Genomic DNA, 13,194 nt, shown 5'->3' on the forward strand with positions numbered 1-13,194 from the left:
GACGCGAGTCGAGATGGAGTCGCGAGTCGAGAGAAGACAAGCACTGTAATGCTTTAAGAAAACCCACCCACTTCCTCTCACACCGAAATGGATGCACTCACGACTTCCCTGCAAAGGGCATTTTCGTCCATAAAATTTTTAAATACACCCGCTTAATGTCAGTACGCACTTTGGGGTTTCAAAATCATGGAGTTGAAAAGTGAAGTGGTTTAGGGTATTCAAACTATGGGGGTTTGTTTGGCAATTTGGCAAAGTTGTAGGGTTTTTTTGACAATTTCCACTTATTATTATTATTATTATTATTTAATAGGTGATTTTAAAACAAAAATTAATAATGCTTTTAACTGAACATGTTTTGCATTTTAAAAAATTTATAAATATTTTAGTATAAATTATGTATTAATGTTGATGTGTAAAATCTTTTAAAGTTTGATGGTTGTTTATATATTAAGGAAATAATTAATAACAGGCATTTTTAGTTTATTCACAATGTAAATAACTATTCAATTAGATACTTAAGTAAGGAATAAATTTATATAATCACTCATTTTATGTTAAAAATATAATTATAATTATAATTTTATATAGACAACTATAATCTAATATAATAAATATATAAAAGATAATATTACATTGTAATTAAACAAATCTTTAACATTCATTTGGATCTAATTCAATTTGAAAGTTCTTAATTTCACTTGATAAAAAAAATCATTTTTTTTTCTTCTAAATTAATTAGAAGGATTAAAACCCAAATAACAAGATATATATAAAATCCATCAACCATTACTTTTTGTTTTTCACTGTAATACACTTGAGTTCATTTCAAATATAGAGTAGTATTTTTCAGCTTCTCTTTCTTATATACTTCCATACATTTGCATTCAAAACAAGAACACACATCAAAATTCTCCACCAATATTCTCATTCTCTTTTGTGTAGTTTAATGTGATAACCATCAGGAAATCTAAGCCCTGGAGTTCTCACTATGTTTCCTCCCTTTATTGTTCTCCATCTTCACCAAAAACAAATAAATAAATTAAATATAATTTTTTTTACTAAAATTTAACTATGATTAAAATACTAATAATTAATTCTTTTCAATTAAGTACCTGTATTTTGTAACTAAACAGTGAAGGAACACTGCCATTTGAAGCTTTGTGAACTCGGTTCCCACACAAAACCTCATCCCTCCTCCAAATGCCATAAAACTCTTTGTTCCACCACATAATTCTGATTTATTCTATAAATTTTCAAATTATATTAATAAATATTAATAAAATAAACTCTCATTAAAAAAAATAATAAAAACTCTTTTTCAAAGAAAATTAAAATTCTTTAACATACAATGTTGAATTTAATTAGAGCATGGTAATTTAATTGCGACATTTATGAAAAAAAATGTAGGCGTATCTAATATGGTATCAGAGCTTGCAATTGATAGATAAATACCTTCCACCGCCATGGATTGAAAGTTAACGGATCCTTGTACATTTCCGGATTCAAATGAACTGCCGGGGGACATACCATGACACCCCATCCGGCCGGAATCGTATATCCTAATCGAACAAGATAACAAATATATTTTAGTAATTGAACTTCCATTAATTATTTGATAATTAAGATCATCTGAAAGCATGCATGACATGCCATGCTCACCATTCACTTGTATATCTTTCAGTGCTTTTCTGAATATTCCTGGCACTATATTTGCCAACCTGACAGTTTCATTGATTATCTTCAAACAATCAAAAAAAAGAAAAAAGAAAAAGAAAAAGTGAAGACAAGAATCAGACATGATATTCCAAGAAAAATTTTATATGAATTGTACAATGAATGATCACTACTTTGATTGATAACATACTTGGAAAGTGAAGTTCATGGATTTGTACTCTTGCCATGTGATTCCTGAACTCAAGTCCTCTCTTTTTCTGATAATCTTTTCATGTTCATCCTGTTTCACAAAATAGTCTAATTCTAATACTTCATTATTTAATTTTGATCATATATATATATATAGTGACATACCTTTAGCTCTTCAAGAGCTCTAGGATGATCATGGAGGAACTTAACAGCTAATGTGAGTGCTAAAGATGTCGTCTCAAAGCTTGCGAAAAGAAGCACGAACATTAAATCCAATGCGATCGTCTCCGTTAGAACAGTTCGTTCTTTTTTCAACTCTTCGATTACAAAGTCGAAGAAATCTCCACATTGCTTTGTATCTGAATTATTGTTCCTTCTCTTGATAAGCATACTCTTCAGCATTTCCATTGCTTTCTTCCGTCCCTGATCATCGACAATCGAAATTAGTAATTAAATCATATTGAAAGATTTGAAGAAAAATAAAAACTCATGAACAAATATATATATATATATATATACCTGAAGACATTTGTGATAAGCAGTGCCTGGAATGTCAATAGGGAAGGAGATGAGTCCTAGAATGAAAGCCATAAAACTCTCTCTCAAATTCTCCGATGAATTCGAGGACTCATAGCTAATCAACTTCTTGGCAGTAAGATCAAATATCATCTACAAAGACATGAGATAACAAAACCATAAACAAAAAAACACATAAACTTCTATATATATTACTTTATAGTATTAATTCAAAATCTAACAGTAGCTGTGGCTTCTTTAAGCTCAATGCTTGAAAACTGAGACCATGAATGAAGGCTTCTCCAAGCTGAAGACTCAACTTCATGAATCAGTGTTTCTTTGAGGCTTTCAGTGCCGAAGAGTTTGAGAACCAAGCTCTTGAGATATTTGTACATGAACCCATGCATTGAACCCACATTTTGTTTGCCAAATATCTCAGTGAATGTATCAGGATACCAACTCTGGAACAATCTTCCTTCTTGTTGGAAAACAAAGTGGTTGAGCTCTGGATCAGTGGACACTATCACTGGCCTTCCAACCAAGTTTGTTTTAAACACAGGACCATACCTATATATATATATATATATATAAACACATAAACACCTTCATTCATCTCATCAGAAACAAACTAGTTGATAATAAAATGATCATATATATGTATACATATATTTGTGTACCTTTTCATTCTGTCTTTAATGAAAGGAGAGATATCCATGGAAGTGTTAGGAGAGAAGAACTGAAGAGTTTCTCCAAGAAGAGGGAGACCCATTGAACCAGGAGGTAGTTTGCCTTTGCATCTTGGATTCCTCCATCTATACACCCAAAGGAGAACCAAAAACATGACCAACATGGCAACAGGCATCATCTTATATATTATATATAAATAAAGAATGTAAAGCTAGAGGAAGGAGGGATGTATCAAAGCATGCATGAGATATGGTAGCACATGGACAGAGGGAGTAGGGTTTTAGAATGAAAAGAGAGAAAGATAGAGAAGGAGCTTAAATAAGCAAAGCAACAACAATGCATGATATAAAACTAATGAAAAAAAAGAAGTATATATCAACTGTGGCTTTTGTTTATTATGCAGTTAAAATGCAGAAAGCTGGATAGTTAGTTAAAGATAAGAATAATAGTAACTCTGTGTATCACTTTTCCCCAGACCACAAATTGTTCCTGGTCAAGTGGAGATTTGTTTATATAAATTAATGTACAAATATTGAAAGAAAAAATTCATTAACTTTAGAACAAGTATATGGCATCACACCTACTGATTTTATTATTGTATTAATATGAAAGAGAATGAGGAAACAAGGGGTTGTTTCCTATTAATTTATTATATACTTGTTAATATATAAAGACAGCTTGCCAAGATGTGTGACGTACTTATGAACAAGTATACATACATATATATATATATGAAACTATGTAGATAACTATTTATTTTTGAGAATATAATTTCTATCTATCTATATGTACATATGTTAACAGCAAATGGATTCATCTTAAGTGCAAAGACTTTGTCTAAAGGACAATGAGGCATAGAAGAGTAACAATTAAAGCATGTCTCTAAACATGATCACAACTAGTGGAAGATGCATGCATCTTCTCATCACTTATAAAACTTTTATAATCAAAACCCTATAATCTCTAATAGGAATTATTTATTAGATATAAAGCATCAACTTATCCCATTGTTTAGTTTATAAATATCATACAACTAACTCATGGTTGACACTATATATTCATCAAAAGAACATATATATATCATCATCATCAAACATATCCATATATACTTCAAATCCATTTCCACACATAATATAAAGAGAAGCAAACACCATTCCTAGATTTCCAAAGATTTAGAAGCTGAAGATGAGCATAAAATATAAATATCAATGACCTCCGACCAACTTGTTAGATCTCATCAAAGATCTAAGTTATATCCTCCAATATTTCTTGTTGATTTGTTGATTTTTATTTTATGATCTTCAAAAGAACTTTCAGAAAATTAATTAACAGCTGACACAAAAAAAAAAAAACATAATAATAGACACATGCATCATATGTATACATAAATATAAGTGAATGTTAATTTTCACCAGGTTAATTAATTGTTGTTTGCATCAATGCATGACTAACCATTGATTTGACATCTTAAGACCATAATTTTGTAAGCTTGTATCCTTGTTTCATGGCCCCAAGCTTGCATGAGATGTCATATCATGCAGCTTTAATGGAGAACAAAGAACTCTGTATATGTGCAGGGTTTATTGACTGTGTGTGGCTTTTTGTGATGGGGTATTGATTGGGAGTTGTGTCTTCATGGAGCTCAAGAAGCACAAGAATGTTTGCATGGTTTGAATGTAATAGTACATGCCATCAAAAGAGGTGTATTTCACACTTGTTTGCTTTATTTTTCTTCATTTTTAGTTTTTTTTTGCTAGCACTATTTCTTATATAATATTTTTAAGCAAATAATTTTTTTTTTGTTAAATAAAGTGGATGAAACATATTCTCACAAATATTTTAAAAGTCGAGTACATATAAAAAATATATAAAAAAATTAATAAAGAAATTACAATATTGTCTATGGATGATAATAGAAATAAAAATTTAAGAAACATGTTGTTATTATAAAATATAACCTTGACTTCTCTTGGATTGTTAAGTGGTTTATACTTTTCTTATGTATTTTGTTGTTGGTGATGGAATGTAATTGAGTAGCTTTTTTTTTCTTTCTTTTTATATTAATTTAATATATATATATATATATATAATATAATATAAACACATACATCCACCTTATTAGTATTTGGTATTTTATTTCTCTTCTTTCTCAAAGGTTGAGGGTTTGAATCTTATTTGTGGTTTGTTCTCAATAACAAATAAATAAAAGACAGTATAATTTTTCTTAATATTTTCAAAAATAAATGCTATTAATTTGTCAAAAATGGCTTTAAAAACTTACTAAGTAGCTTTTTGCATGGGCCGGGCTAAGCATAGCCAGACCCAAAGCCCAACACAAGGATCTCTCATTCAGGCCTTTGGCCATTCGGTTTTTAATCAACGGGCTCCAGTTGGAATTCCACTTGGATTTGTTATTTAAAATTGCTTTCTTTTTTATTCAGTCTCAAATTATCTAATTTGCATTTCAATATAGTTCAACTAGATAAAAAGTTAAGTAACAATGATGATGATGATGCATATTTATTGCATTGAACTTCATCAAAAAAATTTCAATCATAAATCTTATACTTTCTCCCCAATATATTGCTCAATTAAATAAAATTATCACTATAAAAATATAGATCAAATGTATGGGTGCAATTAAACCACGTAAAGCTAAGCCAACTTTTGAAGTGTTTAAGCTCGGCTCAGCAAAATTGTAAGGTCCGAGCTCAATTTGAGTATGGACTTTTGAATTTGAGCCGTTGAGTTGCTAAACTAAGCTCGAGCTTGGCTTGAAAAATATAACTTTATGATAAAATTTAGTCAAGCTCGAGCTATGGGCTTGCTATAAAGCTTGTTAAACATATCAAGCATATTAAACTTGTTTATAATGAATTGAAATAAGATTAATACATCCAATATTTAATTATATAATTAATATAACAACTCAAAAGCATTAAACAAACCTGATCCCATGAGGCTTGCAACTCGAAAGCCAAGATCAAGCTTGCTCCTCTATTTAATGGACGAGATTTTTCAAATTGAGCATCAAGTAGCTCATGAACGGCTTGGTTTATTTATAACCCTAATCAAATCAAGTCAACATCTATCATAACTAAATATTAATAAAATAATAATAATTAATTTTTTTGACTAATTGTATATTTCATGAGTATAGTTGAATCATTCACATAAACAAGTGACCATATATATCTCATACCTCATCCTCTATTCCAAATTAATATCAATTAAAAAGTGGATATCATGATATCCTTACGTGATAAAGGTATAACCCCCTTTCTAGTTTATAGACTAAATTGTCTAAAAATATTTAATTTAGCGGCTAATATTGTCTTTACACCGATTTATTACAAATAATACTTTATTTTATTATATTATATTTTATTTATTTTATTTTTTGAGCGAAACATATACATTTACCTTTCAATTCAATTGTGATAATATAAAAAAAACAAATAAAATCTTAGCAGAGGTGATTTTGGTCTTTTTCATAAAGTGAATTATAACTTTATTCACGTCAAGGAATGAAGCAAGTTGAGAACATAATCCCTAAAGTTATCATTAACAAAGTTCACAAAAAGTTTTCCTTTAGTAGAACATAATTCCTAAAGTTATCTTCTTAATTTTATATAATATTCATTTTATATATAGGGTGGTTAAGAGCATGATTAGAGTAAGGGATTTATGCATATCCCATGCAATTGTAACATTTAGACAATGACCAAAAACCTAATTCAAAAAGGCAAATAACAATAATAGAGAGACACAAGCCACTTTGAACCTAATTATTGATTTTGGAGTCATTCTTTAAATCAATTAATTGATGAGGGGCCATTTGGTGTGCTCGCTCTTTTATGATATTCTTTCACAAGTTCAAACTCAACCTCTTCATTGTCTTCAATGTTGGTTTGAAGTTTAGAGAAATGTCTTGCATGTTTCAACTACATGATAATAAGGTATGTACTTGCAATGTTATTGCCTTTTGTTTCTTTTCACAATCCTACTCAATTGGCTACAAAAGTAATTTACTTTGAAAAAAAAATTATTTTCAGAGAAATAGGAAAATTTTATAAATTTTTCTATTTGATTTTAGTTTACATATATCTGATTAAATCCACTATGGATGTATTTTTTTATCGGAATAAATCTATTTAACTTGTCTAATAAAAAATTATTTATTCAAAAGCTTTTCCCATGTAAAATTTCTTCATTACTTGTTAATGTTTAAATATTTATTATAAAAAATGGTATTATCCTCGTTTAGTAGTTCAAAGCATTTATTTTAATATAGTTTTCATGCTATATTTTTAGTATTTCTTTTTTTGGTAGGGAGATCAACTCACTTTTCAACAAATGAAATAAAAGTAATGAAAAAAAGTGCCAAATAATTTGATTATTTCTCAATATGGGCGAACAAAGAAAAGCAACTTTTAATTGTGTGTTAAGTTAAAACATCAACATTGTTTGAAACTTGAACATTTGAGCTCTCAACGTCTATCATTAATTAACCATGATCCTTTCTAGGGTTGAAAAAGAATTTTACATGCCATCATATATAACTTTTAGTTAAATCATAACATGTGAGTCTTTTAATTCCAAATAAGTTAAGGACATACTACAAATGAACACACAGCTAAACCAATATGACTTATTATTAGAATTATTGACAAAACATGTTTCATAACTAATTTAATGCATTTAGTAATAACATGGAGCCTAAGTTAATGGGTGATTTATTCATTGTCAAGAACTTTCTTATTGGCACCTCACTCAAGATTAGTGTTCAATAATCACTCAAGACACCAAGTGAACATAGAAAAGAAAAGTTATTTAATCATTAATTCTCACCCATAAATCATCTTTTGGACTTATCTTGTAATTGATATTTTGATTTGGTTTTATTAATGTATCTCATATCTTTCCACATTTTCATAAACCTTTTTTTTTATTTATTAACAAATATGGTTAACACATTTTTATTATAAAAAAAAGTGAAAGATTACATAATTTAGAAAAACTAATCAAGAAAAATTTTCTTAATATGAAATTTAGATTAGGTTTCCTAAAAAGAGACATCTAGTTGGACCTAACTTTGCTTTTAGGACAAAAAAGTCTTAATATTTTAGCTTAATAATTTTGATTTAAATCATACTCTTATCATATCTTGTGTTTATTCTATATAGACAAATGTATAACATGATACCATTCTGAATATTTCCTTGAAAAAACTCCTCTTAATTTTTGTCATGTTTTCTTTTCCCTGCCTAGATAAATTAAATAAATAAATAATGGAAACAATGGCCCATAAAGGTTAGCCAGTGAAGAATTTTTTATTTTTTTACTTTTTTTGTGCATATATATATATATATATATATCCAATCAGAGGGGTATATAGGTAATTATAACTTCAACAAGAACACATCAAAACAAAAAACAAGAATGATTTAGAAAACACAACCAAGCAACTTTCAAAGAATAGTTTTCTGCCACATTCATTAATGTCATCAACTCAGCTCTGCAAGAAACATACAAAACCTTTGGACCAATTTTTATAGCAATAATACAACAACTCAATACACAAAAGGTTACAAACTATTCTTCAAACTGTAATGGAAATCACAAATTCCAGTCCAATGACAGACAGTAACAAATTCAGTGACTACAAATTGCAGAAAACTAAAAGAAGAAAAATTGACATTTATGCATTCAGATCAACTCCATTTGCAGAAAAAAAACAAAGAATCCAAAAATTCCATTGGTCCCCTTCTCCATCCCCCAACCATTTCTTTCTCTTTTTTTCTTTTACATTTTGTTTTTGTGGAGAAAATAAAGATGGAATTCACATGATATGTTATGCATCTTCATAAGTTTTGACCATTGTTGTCAGATGAAGAGGAAGTCCAGTAAGTTTTGACAACAAGGAGAATTTTTTCTCTTTGGAGAGGACCATCTTCATGATCAATAATTTGACTATCCCATCTCATTCCATCAGTTATGCTCTTTAATTTTACCAGTAAATCAACATCATCTCTGATTATTACTGATCCTTCTGGCCTTAAAATCCTGTCCATCTCCAGCAGTATGTCTTCCATTTCACATCTATACAGAAATAAATAAATAAATTTAGTTTCTGCATGATCATATCAGAAAGTATCCTTAATCTGTAGTGAAAGCATATGCATGCTATTACCGGTATTTGGTTCTCAGGATTCAGTTCATAAATGAATTAAATTGTCAATGATCATTCATATATTTACGGACATAAATAAATAAATTTGGTTGTTGCATGTTCATGACAGAAAAAAACTCTTTTTTTTTCGTATTTCTTTTCTTAATATAACATGAGTGCAAATACTAGTATTCCATGAAAGTATATGCATTCTATTATCAGTATTTTGTTCTTCAGTTCATAAAAAATAAATAAATAAATTGCAACAATCATCAATATATACAGGAAAAATTTTGGTATTTAATTTTGTCTAAGCAAATAAATGCAAATTCATCACTTATTTCACCGTAAAGCTATAAATTTGCTTGTCAATATTAAGTGAATGACACTTATACAAAACACAAAAGAAACTAATAATAATAAAAAAACATTAATTGCAGGTGTATATATATATTTTATGATTTTTATGAGTTTATAAATATAATAATTCTGTTTTCTACAGTTATATGAGGTTTATATAATTATATATTAATTCATTTCCATAAGCCAATATAAATTCCAGGAGTTTCTTTTGCAAATGTTAAAAAATTTTAAATTCACAATTTGTTTTTACACATATAACCCTTATAAAATCCAAAATACAATCATCTCATTTTCCATAACAACAAAAGTTTTTCAGGAAATATATATATAAATATAATTGCATATAAATTCAAGAAACTTCTTTAAAATGTGAAAAATAAAAAATAAAAATCAGTTATTTTACATTTATCTCCCTACAAAAAGTAAATTCATATTTACAAAAGGTTTAATTGTTGTACAAATCCCTGAATCAGATACTTTCTCGCCTTTTTTAGTCGTTTCAGATATTTTTTGAAAAGGATAATCAAAGTTCTCATATTTCGTCGAATCGGGCCATTCTAAATCATGCTGTAGATGAAAGATTGCACCTAAAAAAATATCATGCATGACTGTAACAACCCAACTCGACTCAAATATTGGGGACTTAATCGTACTCTAAAAAAATATTGAAGTAAAAAGATGAAAAATACTATATGTGACAGAATTAAACATTTACAAAAAAAAGTATGAAAAAAAACTTTTTAACGGAATTAGGGATTTTGATATAAATAAAACTAATTTAGGGGGGAAAGCATGAAAAGTAGCTCTAATGGCGGAAAGCAAGCGAGCAAGCGAGCAAGAGAGAAAAGCATACCGATCTCGATATAGCGTGAAAATGGCATCGGCGTGGAGGAGATCGTAGGTTCGCGGATACGTCGACATGGCTTCGCACCTGCCACGCCATTGATGACCATTAGAGAGATCTCGATCAACCCTAGCAATGGTAATCATCGATCTAAGAAAATGCTCACCAATTTTGGTAGGTTCCGATGAGTCCTCGCTCGTAGACGACGCCGAGAGTGTCCACCTCCGTCACCGTCGGGATGACGTTCATCACCCACACTGGATCGCCGATCATCGCCGCCGCAAACCCGCCGAGCTTCGCGTTCATGTCCAGCAAGTTCCGGTATCGTCCCTTGTTCCCTAATTGGCTGTTGATCGTCTTGTAGTAGTTGACTCTCTTTTTCCAGAGCTCTGAATCGGAGGTGAAGATCTCGGGTGTGATGCCGGTGATGGTGCCGGCGATGATCCTTGGGGGAATCGCGTGGAGCCTCGCAGGCCAGGGTTTGAGATCGGTGGCGGAGGTGGGGAGAGGAGTGAGGCAAGAGTCCATGGTGGTGTACCAGGCGGCGTCGGGGTTGGAGGAGGGACAGGTGGCGGCGGTGGCGGCGGCGCAGTGGAGGTGGGTTGTTGGTTTTTGCCAGACGGCGATGTCATCCTTTTCTTCGATTTTTTTCCAGCATAAGCTTCTTGCGATTGATTCAATGGCGGTTTGCTCGGCGTTGAGGTCGTCCTGTGTGCGTTCCCATCCTCTCCAGTGCTTTTTCCAGTGGATTGGGGGGCCGGAGAGGATCCAGTAGCCTCCTGGTCGGAGAATTCTATCGATTTCCTTCAAAAAAAGGCCATCTTGGAGAAACAATTGGCAGTGATTAGAGGTTTTTTGGGGATGAGCTCAAAGTCAAAGTGTTCGATGAAATGCAGCAAAGAGAAAATAGATTAGTGAGCTCTACGTGTTTGATGAAATGCGCCGAAGAGAAAACAGAGCAATGAACTCATTGTGTTCGATGAAATGCAGCAAAGAATAAGCACTGAATTCATGGTGTTCGATGAAGAGCAATGAGCAAATTGTTAATGGTGTTCGATGAAATGCTTGCTGCAAAGAGAAAAGAGAGAGAAAAAGGAATACCATAAAGTTGCCATGGAATGAGACAGCGTGAGCAGTGCGCCATGTCAAACGCGCGGGCGGGATACGGCAACCGTTTGGAGGCGAGCACGCCGATCATGGCCGGCACACCACGCTCGAGCGCGAACTGCACCTGGGCCTCGTGCGAATCTCTCGGTGCAAACGACATCGTCAGCACGTCCCTCGACAACAGGTACGCTCCGAAGCTCGCAACCTACGCATCATTAGAAACAGAGATATCCATGAACGTCAAAAGCTCGAGCTTGATCTTGAGCTGAAGCTAAAGCTCACTCACCCCACAACCAGTATCAACAACGGTCCTAATAGTCCCATCACTCAAAGGAACAAGCTTGGCGATGTCATCGATATAAGCATCGGCGCCGCGGGGAAACATCGTGCCGCCGCCGGGGAACCGGAACTTATCACCGTCGACACGGATCCAGTTCTGCACAGCCTTCTCCACGCTGAGCTCCTTGTGAGGGACGTTAGCGAACCAGGCGGTGCCACGGCTAGCCGGCCATGGGAACGGATTCCGGTAGCCGGCCGGTGCCGGAATCAAACACTTCAAAATCTCATTTTTGGCCGGACAGTGGCGTTCTCTATAGATGAGACGGTCTCGGTCGAACTTGAGACTCCGGTCACGGTCCTCGCAGGGAGTGTACTCGCTGTATTTGGGATCACAAGCCGGGAACTTCTTCGTCTCCGGCGATGTCAAGGCGGTGTCATCGGCCGCGTGGTGGGCGGTGAAGTCGAGTGTGCGGAGAGACGAAGACCGAGAAGAAGAAGAAGAAGAGAGGGTGAAGGGTTGCAGGAGAGGGAGAAGAGGGTGGAGGTTGAGGTGGAGGTGGAGCCGGAGGAGTGTTGCCAGAGGGCGAGAAGGTAGGAGGCGGTGCAGAGGAGGGCCACGGCGGCGACGGGGAGGACGCCGGAGCGCTTGAAGGAGGAGTGAGTGGTGGTGAGCTTCTTCCACTCGCCTGCCATTGGACTGAGGTATGTGATGCTCTTTCTTCTTCTTCTTCTTCTTCTTGTTTGAAGGTGGTGATGGTGATATTATATAATGAGATAATTAAGAATTAATAATTAGTGGTTAATAAACTAATTTGGGATTAGTGGGGGGTTTAATTAAAGGTTTATAATTTTTAATTTTTGGTTTTTGTTTATGAAGGGAGGTTTATTGTGGCCTTGGTTATCAGGTAGTTGCTTGTGAACTTGGTATGGTTGGTGGGTAAAAAATTAATTTTTAAATATGAAAAATAATGAGTTGAAGAGAATAATGATAGCAGTTGAAATTTGTGTCTTTTTTTTTTAAAAATATATTTTTTTTTCAGTGTAATTACTTTGAAATATTGATTTATAAAGTTTTGAAAATCTTTCATGATTTTGAAAAGACTAATAACTTTTATAAGAAAATTAATATTTTAGAACTTTACTTTTTTGGGAATTCCTTTTATATATGTATATATATTATGAGATTTTCTTTTCAAAATATTTTATTTTTGATTTTTACTCTTTTACTGTTAATTTTTTTTTTTTTAATTTATCATTTTTTTTAATTTCATACTTCATGAGTTAAAAGGTTCAAATCCACCTCATCACCGAGATACAAACATTTTATGTAAAAAATTCGATATCAATATATTAATAGTTGGCT

At 32.5% G+C, this 13,194-nt stretch overlaps 2 protein-coding genes across 2 annotated transcripts; both read right to left on the minus strand.

The window, feature by feature from the left end:
- Nucleotides 1–915: 915 nt before the first annotated feature.
- Nucleotides 916–3,229, minus strand: LOC120279598 (cytochrome P450 87A3-like). Its single transcript, XM_039286527.1, has 9 exons — nucleotides 3,057–3,229; nucleotides 2,622–2,946; nucleotides 2,383–2,532; nucleotides 2,029–2,286; nucleotides 1,865–1,954; nucleotides 1,660–1,738; nucleotides 1,453–1,559; nucleotides 1,113–1,243; nucleotides 916–1,015 (listed from the first exon to the last, which is right to left on the minus strand). Exons 1-9 carry the CDS (start codon nucleotides 3,227–3,229, stop codon nucleotides 925–927), a joined length of 1,404 nt encoding a protein of 467 aa, XP_039142461.1. The 3' UTR covers nucleotides 916–924.
- Nucleotides 3,230–8,746: 5,517 nt separating this feature from the next.
- Nucleotides 8,747–12,844, minus strand: LOC120279190 (probable methyltransferase PMT16). The gene is given in 6 exon segments (XM_039286053.1): nucleotides 8,747–9,168; nucleotides 10,455–10,532; nucleotides 10,612–11,266; nucleotides 11,547–11,757; nucleotides 11,839–12,336; nucleotides 12,339–12,844. Coding segments are annotated over 6 exon segments (1,866 nt in total). The 5' UTR covers nucleotides 12,525–12,844; the 3' UTR covers nucleotides 8,747–8,930.
- Nucleotides 12,845–13,194: the final 350 nt, after the last annotated feature.

The sequence above is a fragment of the Dioscorea cayenensis genome, chromosome 16 (assembly GCF_009730915.1).
Source record: "Dioscorea cayenensis subsp. rotundata cultivar TDr96_F1 chromosome 16, TDr96_F1_v2_PseudoChromosome.rev07_lg8_w22 25.fasta, whole genome shotgun sequence".
NCBI lineage: Eukaryota > Viridiplantae > Streptophyta > Magnoliopsida > Dioscoreales > Dioscoreaceae > Dioscorea > Dioscorea cayenensis.

What these genes read in the sequence shown, in the direction of transcription:
- LOC120279598 (XM_039286527.1), bottom strand. Translation starts at nt 3,229, where the DNA reads ATGTTGGTCATGTTTTTGGTTCTCCTTTGGGTGTATAGATGGAGGAAT. An exon ending in GAGCTCTTGAAGAGCTAAAG is followed by an intron (nt 1,955 to 2,028) that starts GTATGTCACTAT and finishes TTTGTGAAACAG; the next exon opens with GATGAACATGAAAAGATTAT. An exon ending in TGTTTAGTTACAAAATACAG is followed by an intron (nt 1,016 to 1,112) that starts GTACTTAATTGA and finishes TTTTTGGTGAAG; the next exon opens with ATGGAGAACAATAAAGGGAG.